Source organism: Pseudonaja textilis, chromosome 2 (genome assembly GCF_049901715.1).
Source record: "Pseudonaja textilis isolate UNSWEBS1 chromosome 2, rPseTex1.2, whole genome shotgun sequence".
NCBI classification, from domain to species: Eukaryota; Metazoa; Chordata; class Lepidosauria; order Squamata; family Elapidae; genus Pseudonaja; species Pseudonaja textilis.
Window position 1 is genome coordinate 48,706,383 of NC_141991.1, and position 13,181 is coordinate 48,719,563.

The 13,181-nt window shown below is 43.7% G+C and overlaps 1 protein-coding gene across 1 annotated transcript in view; it reads right to left on the reverse strand.

The window, feature by feature from the left end:
* Positions 1-6,388, reverse strand: part of CELSR3 (cadherin EGF LAG seven-pass G-type receptor 3) — a 139,038-nt gene extending 132,650 nt beyond the window's left edge. Inside the window, exon 1 of the mRNA XM_087923159.1 lies at positions 1,963-6,388. Coding sequence (XP_087779285.1) covers positions 1,963-6,046 — 4,084 coding nt within the window. The 5' untranslated portion in view covers positions 6,047-6,388. The remainder of the gene's footprint in view (positions 1-1,962) is intronic.
* Between the last annotated feature and the right edge of the window lie 6,793 nt (positions 6,389-13,181).

Sequence of the window (13,181 nt, forward strand, 5' to 3'; positions counted from 1 at the left end):
TAATGTAAAGATAATATGAGTTTCTATCAGCATTTCCTCCCCCCAAACCCGGATAATTTGTTGATAGTTACAAGAATTGGTATGTAAATCTATTTTCTAAATCTATTTTAGAAAAAAATGGACAAGGCAAATGACCAACCAACAACTGATTATTTTGCATGTAACGTGAAATAGAAGAAGATGAATAGTGAGTCTGAGCAGAGAGGACAAAGAAATGATCATAGCCAAGACATAAATATTGACATGACATGGTAATCAGACCCATCACATTATTTAATGAGAAAGGGCTGGTTTAATTAAATCTAAGCAAGAAGCCAAGCCTTGCTTATGAGATAGTTGAGGCCTGGGATAAATCTGCTAAGATACCTACTGGTGGAAACTGTTTCCTTCTTGCAGTAAAGAGGAGTGATAAGTCAAGCTTTTGGCTCACTGGCTGAATCCATGAGATAGCCAAAGCAATATCCAATCAGTCATGGGTGCGGGTTCAAATTATCTTGCTTTTTTGGAAGATAATAAGATGAATAAAATGAAAGACAATGGCTTTTGAAAAATGCACTGATACAGAAGCTTTAGATGCATTTAGCACATATATCCAGCACTTCATTCTTAAAAGGAAATGCATTAAAGCTATAAATGTGCCTAGAAGTTATGTTCTATGTCCCAAGAATCTTTGCACCTTAAGTCAGATCTGTGATTCCTGTTGTTTATTAGGGGAAAGAAACTATCCAAGCTGACATATTACCTTCATTATGAATTTATGTTATGGGCCTGAGCCTTTCTTTAAGGAATTTAATGCAATGCATTCTCCAAATTATGTCCTGCAGATTTATTGTCACTTAAGCAATGTGTTTAGGGGTTCACCTAAGAACCTCAGAACTGTTCAGGCAAGCCCCCAAAACACATTGGATATGTGGCAATAAATGTGCAGAATATGATCTTGGGAATACATTGCATTAATTTCCTTGAGGACAAAATGCAAGTTTTAAATGTTTTTAAATTGATAAATCCTTTCATCGGGCTACCCAAATACTTCAAGCCTCTGAATGTGTGTGTGTGTGTGTGTGTGTGTGTGTGTGTGTGTGTGAGAGAGAGAGAGAGAGAGAGGGGGGAATATAACATTTAAGAACAAATTGCAAGTTTTCAAATACATCAAGGCTTCTTCCCATCCAGACAAAGAATGTTTAAGTACCAAGAAAATTACATTGATCTGCCTGCTATCCATGTGAAAACTCTGATGCCTTCATGTTATTGGCTAGTCCAGAGGCAAAATAGGGAAACATAATCCAAAATGGCAATTTTAGCTCAAAAACACTGTCCTCGTTAATACCTTTCCCCCCACCCTCAGAGTAATTCTTCCTGTCTTTTCCTGAGTTCCAATTATCTGGTAGGCAGAGAAAGCTGCAGTCAGACAAACTCCTAGTTTCATCACTTGTTGCAAACTTATGCTTCCTCTAACTCAAAAGCCACAGAGGATCATTATAACTTTCCAAGGGTTCATATTTGATTAGACTATCCTTGCTATAGCATGAAAAGAAACAGAGAAATGAAGCCAGCAGCATCTCCATTCTCTGTGCAGCAGGCAGGTTTCACTTACCAATTTACATCCTTTCTCCCTTCCTTTGTGTGCACTTTAATCTAATTTAGACTGTAAACTCTTCAGGGCAGGAACTTGGCTCCATCTAATATATTATGAAATGAGTCTGCCATGAGATAACAGGAAGCAATCAAATCTTGCTTTTTGGTGCCCATTGAGCTATTACACCCTAAAGGAAACTAGGAAAAAATAAATAAAAGATCTGCTAATATCTGCTAACTATCAAAGTCTCTTTATATTCGCTTGCTTTCTCCTATCTCTGGCTTCCACAGATTTAGAAAAACAAACAAGCTATTTTATTTTTTTTTATAATTCAAGGAAATCCAACTTTGATGCAATATATTTTAAAAAATGAAAATCATCTTTACCTGTGACAGTCACCAACATGGAGGCTACTAAGGGACGATTGTTGTCCAGTTTGCGGCTGAGTCGGAGTTCTCCACTGGTCTGGTTGACAATTAACAAGTGCAGTTCATTTCCGCGTTCAAAGGTGTAAAACAGCTTATCAGACACATCTGGGTCATAAGCAGGGATCTTCCCTATCACACCGGAAGGAAAGGTGTTGGATTTGTTGGAGATATAGTTGTTAAAGAGGATCTGGAAATTTTTCAGAATGGGAGTGTTATCATTCTGGTCAATGAGTTTCATGTGGACTGTAGCTCTGCTGACAAGGGGGGCAGAAGTGGCCTGAACCACAATGACATACTCAGGCTTGGTCTCATAATCCAAATCAATGAGGGCAGTGAGCTCACCCGAAAATATGTCCATCTGGAAGATCTCAGGGATATTGCCTTCCACAATTTGGTACATAATCTGGGCATTGGGTCCTTCATCTGGATCCAGGGCTGTGATTTGGGCCACGACAGAACCCACAATGCTATTTTCCTTCACAAAGACTTCAAACTCCTCAGCCGGAAAAACCGGAGCGTTGTCATTAATATCTTGCACCGACACTTGGATATGGACAGGGGTTCTTTGGGGAGGCATCCCCCTGTCCACAGCATAGGCAGTGAGTTCGTAAACAGGAATGCTTTCCCGGTCCAAGCTGCGGATAGTACGAATAATCCCAGAGGTGGGCTCAATAATGAAATCCCCATCCCCGTCCTCTCCATTCTGGAATGTGTATTGCACCCGTCCATTGGCGTGGGCGTCCCTGTCAGTGGCAGAGATCTGAAGCACACTTGTGAAGGGAGGGCTGTCCTCGGAGATGACACCCTGGTAGTGAGCACTCACAAACTGAGGGGCATTGTCATTGACATCATTCACCATGATTTCCACATAGGTTGTATCTGCTTTCTGGGGGATCCCGTTATCTTTCGCTGTGATGGCCAGGGTGTAGGTGACCTGGTCCTCATAATCCAGCTCTGCCTGCAGGGTGATGGCACCCGTGTTTGCATCAATCCGAAACTGGGGGATATTGTCTTCCAAGTAGTAGGTAATCCTGGCATTTTCTCCCACATCGTCATCTGTGGCACTGATCACCACCACCGTGCTGCCAATTGGACGGTCCTCATTAACGCTTACTGAATAATGGGCACTCTGGAACACCGGCCGGTGGGTGTTGGCATCCGTAATGTTGATATGAACATGGCAGTTGTCGTGCAGGGTCCGGTCAGAGGCTGTCACTGTTAGCACAAATCGCCTCTCTTGTTTGTAATCCAGGGGCAAAGAGAGGGTGATTAATCCTACTCCTCCTTGAGTGCTGATAGCAAAACGGTTCCGTGTGTTCCCACCTGTTATCTGATAGCTGATGGCACTATTCACATCCCGGTCAATCGCTGTTACACTAAGAACACTAGTCCCCACTGCAGCATCTTCGTTGAGGCGAATGAGATATTCTTTCTGGGTAAATTCGGGCCGGTTATCGTTTACATCCATGACAGTGATGGTGACACTAGCGGAAGCGGATAAAGAGGGAGAGCCATGGTCCCGGGCTTCTACCCCAAAAAAGTAGTGCTGCACAGTCTCTCGATCCAAAGGGCCACTCACAGTAATCCAGCCCGTGGCACTGTTCACTACAAAGGGGGTATCAGAAGCGACGCCAGTGAGCTTGTACTCAATGCGTGAGTTCTCTCCATAATCCGCATCCACGGCCTGGATGTGGATTACTGAATGGCCCAAGGGGGCATTTTCCAAGACAGATATTTGAAAAGGGGTGCTGACAAAGATAGGAGCATGATCGTTAATATCCACTACTTGGATGCTAATCATGCCGGTGTTATTGGACAAAGGAGGACGTCCGGCATCCTGGGCACGTATCCTCAAGGCATATTCTCGCTCAACTTCAAAATCCAAAGGAGCTACCACCTGTATTTCCCCAGTCACACTGTCAATTGAAAATTGTCCCCTACTATTACCACTGATGATGTTATAATGAACTAAAGCATTGTTGTCTTTGTCTAAATCAGTGGCGGTGACTCTTAAAATTTCTGAATGGGGCCTTATATCTTCTCTTACCTGGACTATATACCGCTTTTCACTAAATTGTGGGACATTGTCATTTTCATCAAGAACTGTTATATACACTCTAACTGTGGAGGACAGAGGTCCGGGCTCCTTACCTTGATCATTTGACTCCACCACCAAAGAATACTTCTCCATTTTCTCCCTATCTACTTGCCCACTTGTAGTGATCAGCCCTGACCGTGAATCTATCTCAAAGACAGAGTGAGCGGCTTGTTCATTGACAAATCGATATCGGATGTGGGCATTGGGTGGAGAGTCCACATCGGTGGCCCTCAGCTGCAAAATGGGATAGCCTTCTTCTACGTTTTCCCGGATCGTCTCTCTGTACTCACTCTGCTCAAATACTGGGTTATGGTCATTTCTATCTGCAACTGTGATTGCAACCATGGTGGTGGCAGAGAGACGGGGAATCCCATGATCTATAGCAGTCACTCGGAAGTAATGTAGGTCCATAATTTCCCTATCCAAAACTTCAGTGGTACTGATGAGGCCATTTTGGGAATCAATGCTGAACAGTTCCAGAGACCTGCTGTTCATCAGAGCATCCATGGAATAGACTAGCCGCCCAGCTTCCCCCGAATCAGAGTCTTGGGCTGCCACCGTTATCACTGGGGTGCCTGAAGGCTGGTTTTCAGCCACCTGGACTTGGTAATTATACTGAGGGAAGAGGGGGTGGCGATTGGCTGCCCTCCGAACCCTCAGCAAGGGCAGAGGCGCCCCTTCTCTTCGGCTCCTCTTCTTGGCACACGTGGAATAGGTTATTTCCCTCTGAGGAGCTGGGTGAGGGGCTTTTAAGGGCAGGGAGGGAAAGAATCCAGGGATTGATGGACTCCTAAAATTCACCTCAAAACAAAGAGTTTGTAAACAGCCTTTGGTCGAGTGGAATGGAGGGAAAGAGAAGAGGAGCTCGCGCCTTCTCCAGTCTACGTTGGGATTGGCTCCCAGAAAAGCAGAGGGAGCTGTCCGAGCTGCTGAAACCGCCGAAGCGGCTCTCGCCCAGCCTTTTCTGGTCCAGGTACAAAGGCAGCATCGTTCCGGGCTGCTCCCACAGCACTCGCCGGCGCAGCAGCAGCTGCGGGAATTTCCACGGGGCAGCGGTTGCCCCAGGCAGAGCTGAAGGCAGGTCAGCAGGGTGAACCACCTGCAGAAAGGCGAACGGGCTCCCGGGCGGGAAAAGGAAGCCAGTCGCATAATCGAGGACCACGGAGGCATAGAGGGACTGCCGCCTTTTCTCTTAGCTCGGCTGGCCGAGCGCTCGGAACTCCCCAGCAAGCAGAGGTCGGTGCAGTTCTGAAGGCGGCGAGATAGCTTTGTACCCAGGTGGAATCGCCGGAGACGGGTTGGAGTCCTGTTAAAACGATTTGGAGAGGGATCCTTCATCCCATTGGACACCCCATTGTCCGGCTGGCTCGAGCCCCTCCTAGGGCGTTGATTGGAAGGGCTCGAGTAGACGCCCATCTGCGCGGAATCCACCCCAACCCCAGCGAGCCTCGCCAGGCATGCCCAGGTAGTCCGCGCACGGCTTTTCCCGAGCCTTGCCGGCCTCGGAAGATCCGGAAGAAGTGCGGAAGCATTTATAATCCACAAGCAAGAGGAAGCGCTGCCCGGCTCTCCCAGGGTACCAACCGGGCAGCGGATCGTCCTCTTTTCCCAAGGTGGGGTCAGGGATCCCCCGCGAGAAAAGCTGCCGTTCTTCTTCCCTTGCCCCGCCAGAGGTTGCGAGAGGGAGCCCGCGCAGCACCGATCGTCCTCCCGGAGCCTGGCGGACGGCGAGGTTTCCTTTAGTTCCCCGAAGAAAGCGCAGCCCGGCCAACCACCGCTCGGCTTCGCCCGGTGGATGCAGCCCAAGCCCCCTCTGCCCGCTGGCTTTCCCAAGCTGAAGCGAAACAAAGGGAGAAGCAGGAGCAGCAGCAGCAGCTCCAGGCGGCGATCCTGGCGAGGACGGCGCTGGTTTGGTCCCGGAGGTTGAGGCGGCGGTTCAGCCATGGTCCCTCGGCTCTTTCCCCGCCCCCCTGGCCGGCTGCCCTGGCCTGGCGCTTCTCCCCCGGCCCCGCCTCGCTTCGAGCTCTGCCGCCTTGCCAGGTTCGGCTGCCGCCACCACCATCTATCTGGAAGCGGCGCTGCCGCGGCTTTTTCCGCGGCTCTCCCCGCTCCGTGCCGACGGCGGAGGCAGCGGCACCGCCTCCTCCCGCAGCCTCAACATGGCTCCCGGCTGCCCCGATGGTCCGTTCCGCCCTCCCGGCTAACCCCCCTCTTGTCGCCCTACCGTGGTAGCGCCCACCCGTATAGCGGAGACGGGTGAAGCAAACCCCTCCGCCATCTTCACTGTGGGCAGGTTGGGTCGTGGGGATGGGGGTGGGGAGCGGGGTGGCGGGGTGGAGGAAAGAGGCTGGGAAGATGAGGGTGGCGATCGTCTCGCTAAGACTGGCGAAGGGATGTGGGTAGAAAGGCCGCTAAGATCCGGAGGAGAGGATCGCGTCTGGATTCCATTCGGGCCTTTCGACCGTGGAGGGAGCTGTCCAACGTGTTGATTTAGAACTCCGGGATCCAATCAGGGATGGCAAAGCAGTTGACGGCGACTGGATAGAGGAAGGCTGGGCGATCATCCAGGAGGGTGTTTGGTCGCATGGGCGTGTCCTGGAGAGCCTCTTCTACCCAGGCACGCCCCCTTCCAGTTGTGGTAGTAGTAGGACAGGTACCAGAATCCGCAGCCAGTCATGGTTGACTTATCTCCTCTGGAGGAAACCTAGGGGAGCAAAGCTGCCTTAGCGCTATTGATTCCTTAGTTTGTTTTGCACACATTGTCAGGTGAAAGAGAGTCCCCCTTTCTTTACTACATTTACGTATGGGCAAAGGAACAGAACCTTATATAGTAAATTATATATGTCCTACCAGTCAATGACTACTTCAGCTTCAACCGTAACAATACAAGAGCACACAACAGATACAAACTCAATGTAAACCGCTCCAAACTTGACTGCAGAAAGTACGACTTCAGCAACAGAGTCATCAATGCTTGGAATACACTACCGGACTCTGTTGTTACATCCTCTAACCCCCCACTCCTTTAACCTCAAACTATCCACTATTGACCTCACCCCATTCCTAAGAGGTCTGTGCCATAAGTGCACAATCGTGCCTACCGTCCCTGTCCTATTGTCCCCATTTATTTGTACCTATTTCCTGTATTCTTATTCGTGTTTATACTTATACCTATTATCTTGTAAGTGATTGACAAATCAAATCAAATAAATAAATAAAATGAGCAAGTGTAAGGATTCATTGAAGAAAAGGGTTGAACTAGGGGGTCCTTGGTGCTCTCTGAGCTTGGTGGTTTTCTTGCAGACGTTTTAATTATCCAACTGGGTAACACCATCAGTGCTCCTGTAAGGACTCACTTGAGAGGTTCTTACTCCTGTCGTAGAACATACAAACTTTACCTTCTGTAGGTGTTATTGTGCTGGTTAGAGTTATAGTGCTAATTACTTGCTAGAAAACAATAGATGCTATTATGCTTTCTATTTGTTCAAATACCGACATTTTTTTTTCAGTTTCCATACGAGCCTAAAAAAAGGGATGATGATGAAGATGATTGATAAATCTAAGGGTTGCACTGAAGAAGCCCTGTTTTCATTATTTGTTTCATTAAAATGAACATTTTTCCTGCTTCACACAAAAACCTGAAAAGACAGGCTACTGTACTAGGAAAAGTGCAATGTCCATACTTGGGACAAAGTCTAATTTTTTAAAAAAATAACTTTCAATGCTTTGTGTAGTCTAATGTGTTTTAAGGCAGGGGTATCAAAATGGCGGTTTGCTGGCTGGATGCATCATGCACAGGTTATGTCCACCCCAGCTCCACAAATGGGAAAAACATCATGAAACATCATCTGACAGCAACGTGATGCGGTGAGCTTGACACCTGTCTTCTAAGGTGCTAATATTCTGACAGGAGACAAAGCACTTTTAAGTATAGCTCAACACCCTACTACACCGAAGACAGCAAATACTTCATTTGGTTTTGTTTTACTGTGTGTTCTACTAGCAAAAGTTAAGACAAATTCCAGGATTTGATCATGGAACCAGCATACTGAAAGCAAAGTGCAGTAGTTATGATTCATCTCTATATATATAAAAATGAAAAAGCACTCACACATCATCACAAAATGTCCAGAATGGTAGAGCTGACAAACTTGAAATTTGGCACGTATGTTCCTCTTGGCTTCTAGGTGCTCATTAAGAAAGGATTTTTTGAAATGACCATCACACACGCTCTGATGCTAAGGAGTTCTACTCCCCCTCCCCACCTGAAAAGAAATCCGTTCCAAATGCAAAACACAAGCAGAGGAGAGGAGTTTCAGTTTCAAGTTCACAGCACCAAGCAGCTTTAATACAGAACAGTTGAGCTAAGCCACACCCAAGCTCCTTGTTTTCTCCTTCTTGCTCACACAGCAAGTACTGTTTTGGTTTACAAACAGCCTTCAATTCTGTCACACATTAACAGGATGCTAGCCAGATGAATACTGATGGATGCTAGTAGGCAGAGGCAGAATTTTTTTCTTTATTTTCTTCCCTCAAAACTAAGCCTGGCCACATAGTTTTGTAGCAAAATACGGGTATCGAGCTAGTTATTAATAATGTTGATTGAACGAAGCAAAATTGTTAAGATAGTATAAAACATGGAAAAAATAGAATGGCAATTTAATGTGACTTTAATTGTTAGAAACCTCAAACAGCAACTTCCCTTTGACAAGTTCTGTAATTGTTAAGCTGTCTCTCTGTAAGGACCCTGGATACTGAGTTCAATCACAATTTGCTATTGTGAGTGAGCTACTACCACTTAACATCCTTAGAAATATTGTGACACCTGCTTTGAAGGAAGACAGAGTCGGGTTGCAACTCTTCTAACAAAATTAGATTTCTCCATACCTGCAAAATACATATAAGGTTATAGCAAGCATGCATGTAACACATAGAAGGCTGGCATGAACACCTTTGCTTCTGCTTTGAGTTAATGGTAAGAGTTTTTTTTTCTTTCTTGTTTGTTTTCAATATTAAGGCTACCTGTTGTAGTTGAAAAAGTCTTAATGGCTTAATGGTCTTGATAGCAAAGGAAGTTTTATACTTCTTCAAAATTGTCATCTGGATTTTTGTAGCCGAAATCTGGCAGTTCTAGTAATATTCCTGTAATATTTTTTTCTGAGGCTGGGAAAGAGGCAGGAATTGTGGAAGATATTGAAGGTCCAGCATAGATAGAAATTCCTCCCTTATCTGGTACATCTCTAGCTGCATCACCTATTCATCAAAGAGAATGAAGAAGACAAAGGGGATCCTAAATATGAAAGTATTTAGTTGTCAAGGGTCTTGTGTGTGTGTGTGTGTGTGTGTGTGTGAGATGAAGGGGAATCTAGTATTAAGAGAAATCTGAAAGATGTAAGGGTACTCAAATTAGCTTAAAGGAGATAACAAGAGTGATGTTAAGGCAGAGGAAGAAGTAAGTAGAAAGATGGACATAAGAAGATGGTGAAGAATAAACCTACAAGGAAATGTTCAATAGAGCAAACTGAAAATGGATGCTTCCTGGTCATGAGCTGTAGGCTATGGGTGTACCAAAGCTTATTTTGGGTTACAGTGGTAAATAATTTTAGTTCCCATTAAAGTACAATTCTACATTAAATTGTTTTTGCATCAGGAGCTGAGAATTGGGAAAAAGAACAATGAGAAGCAAAGGGGAGGAGGGAGGAGTTTATACTGCTGCTTTTAGAAAAGGTGTTAAGAATATATAAAAAGATGCCTGTGCCATATGGAAATAGTCCTGCAGATATGAGCATAATTTGGCCAGATTTAAAGCAGACTAATTAAAATCAATCTATCACACTTGTAGACTACTCAGGATGACTCTGGGTCATATTAAAATCATAAATAATCAGTCCATAAATTAAAACCGCAAAAAGGAAAAGATGCTTATAGAAAAAGACAACAGACACAATCAAACAGTAACAGTCTCAAACAGCAAAATCAACCCTCAATGGGCTTATACCATACTTAGGCCCAATGACTAAAGAAAAATCCAAGCCTTAACAATTATCTAAAAGAGAGAGGGCCCACGCTCTTCAGATTACTGGGAGGAATGCTATTCAGTGCTAGAAAAGCCCACCTCCTGGACCCCATCAGATGAATTGCTTTAATAGACTGCACTTGAATCATGTCAGATATTATGGGATGGGTAGACGTTATAGGAGGAAGATGGTCCCCCAAGAAACAAGGCTGCATGTTATGAGAAGCTTTACAAGTGATACCAGCTTTGAATTGTACTTTGGAAGTCTGTTAATAACCAGTGTGGATCACAAAACACAAGCATTCTGTCGGCATACCATGACACGTGCAAAACTGCTTGTGCCATTGTATTCTCCATGATATAAAACTTCCAAGTGGTCTTCAGGGCCATCCCTATGTAGGAGAGAAAGGGAGGGAGGGGATAGGGGATTGAGGGAGAGCAGACAGCAGACAGACAGATGATAGATCACGCAGATTTCTGTAAAAAATCTTACTGGTCATAGCCTCCATGTGCTCCCCAAGAGTTGCTATGAGTCTGGGATGGTCTCCAAATTGTGCATCAGTTCTGTCTGGAAAAGTGCAACCCAGTAAACCTAAACATGGAGAATCCCCAGAAGTGGGAAGTCCATGAACCCAGAGCCACTTTTTCTCCATCTAGAACTTCACAGCTTCTAGATACTGGGAGAAGACTTTGGCAGCATCACTTGGTTGACCAAGAATCCAGATATCCAACTGAGGACCATCAGCACATTGATCATCGCCGACCTTGGTTAACAGATGCTAAGAATTTAAATTACAGTAGTAAAAACTAATACAAACTAACATTAAAAAAATAGAATGGAAAGAAAGAATAAAAAGTCCAGGGGAAAAAGAGAAAGAAAAAAATATAATAAAGAAAAAGAAATATATAAAGAGGTAATTCCAACCCTTGTCACAAGAAGTATAAATCAATTTAGTAACTTAATCCCCTGTAAGTTTACAAAGAGATAGCTCTTCATCTCATATCCCATCGCTTACCGATAAGCAAATCCATAAAACATTATTTTTTTAATCCCAGTGTCAGCAAAAAGTCCACAAAGGGTTGCCAGAAAGTTGCAAAAAGGTATCCCTTTTACTTCTAAAAGTTTTAATTTTTAATTCAATCAAATGTTGATGTATGTTGATTTCTCTTCAATTTTTCTTTATCTCACTGCACAAATTTTTTTTCAAGACTAACAAGACTCCGTTGTAAATCCAATAAGAAAGTATTTTCTAAGTCATTCTCTTGGTTTATCATTGGTATTTCCCTTTTAATTTTTAAATCTTCAACAAGTTTATTTTGTATACCCAGTGAAGTGTCCATTTCCAAATCATTCTTTTTTCTTGTCGTTTATAGTTCCATAATATGTAGCTTCTCTATCTTGTCACATAAAATTTGTTTCACATCTATCATTCCTTCATTAACATCTTTTAAACATAGTCTATCCATAGAAGCAGATATCACTACTGACAATAGTTACTGATTCTATAGCAGAGGTGGTATTCAGCAGGTTCTGGAGAACCGATAGTGGAAATTTTGAGTAGTTCGGAGAATCAGCAAATATCACCTCTGACTGGAGATTCTTCCCCTGCCACAGCCACCAAGCCACACCCACAGAACTGGTAGTAGAAATTTTTGAATCCCACTACTGTTCTATAGTACTGACTGATATTGCAGTCATTAACTTCTGGCTCCATTCTTCAAATATGCTCTTTTAAATATTTCTGATGTTATAACATTTTGTGTCATGTTCATCCAAGTATTAACTGACATCAACATCATGTTATTTTTTTTCCTTCTGCTTAAAATCTTTATCCGCTCTAGCATTCAAGTTGTTAAGCTTGTAATGATGTTTTCTTTTCTTTAGAGCTTGAAGATAAATTTACTTGATGAAGATTTTCCCAACAAGACTTTCTCTTGTTACAAACAATCTTTCTTGTTTCATCTCCTGAAACACCTGGGAAAACCAAGAAGCCATCCAGGATCAACATACAATGAGAGGTCACAGAGAAGCATTCTGATCTAAGATCTGTGTAACCAGTCATTAAGACCTCAATGAAACTCTCCAATAGATTCTCAGGGAGGGACGACGTAACTTCCCTCTGAAACCCTTCTGAGTCAATTCGTCACCTATAACAGACTGATATAATAAGTCTTTCTGTAGAGAGTGGGGAAACAGCATTGATACACCAAAAAGCAATCAGAGCATGATGTGCTTGTGATATTGGACTGAGGATTGCGTCCTTCACTTTCAAATCATGTCAAAGTTACACTAGGATATTTTATTTTATTGTATTTATGTATTACATAAATGTACAGTATATAGCCACTCAGTTTACACATAGGTGACTCAATATAACATTTCCATTATTTGGAGGAATCAGCCCTCAATCTGCGACAGGACCAGAGGTGGTATTCAGCAGGTTCTGACTAGTTCTAGAGAACTGGTAGCAGAAATTTTGAGTAGTTCAGAGAACCAGCAAATAACACCCCTGACTGGAGATTTTACAGTATCTTTCCCCTGCCACGCCCACCAAGCCACGCCCACAGAACCGGTAGTAAAAAAAAAATGAATCCCAGCACTGGACAGGACCATTGTGGCTATGAACTCTAGAACATCACATGAGGACAAATGGAAGTCTTCCAGAACTAATCACATGATAGATTATTGGCAGGGCAGGCAAGGAGATTGGTTCAGAGCAGGGAGATTGGTTTAACAACAACAAACCTATCTGCTCTTTAAAACTGAACTTTGTTTATTTTTATTTTATTTATTTATTTTTATTTGTCAATTGCTTACAACATAATAGGTATAAGAAAAAACATAATTATGAATACATGGATACAGAAAAATAATAAAATAATAAAAAATATAAAAGAAACAATAGGACAGGGATGGTAGGCACATTGGTGTGCTTATGCATGCCCCCTACAGACCTCTTAGGAAAGGGGTGAGGTCAATAGTAGACAGTGTAAGGTTAAAGTTTTGGGGGTTTGGGGAAGAAACCACAGAGTCAGATAGAGTATTCCAGACATTGATCACTC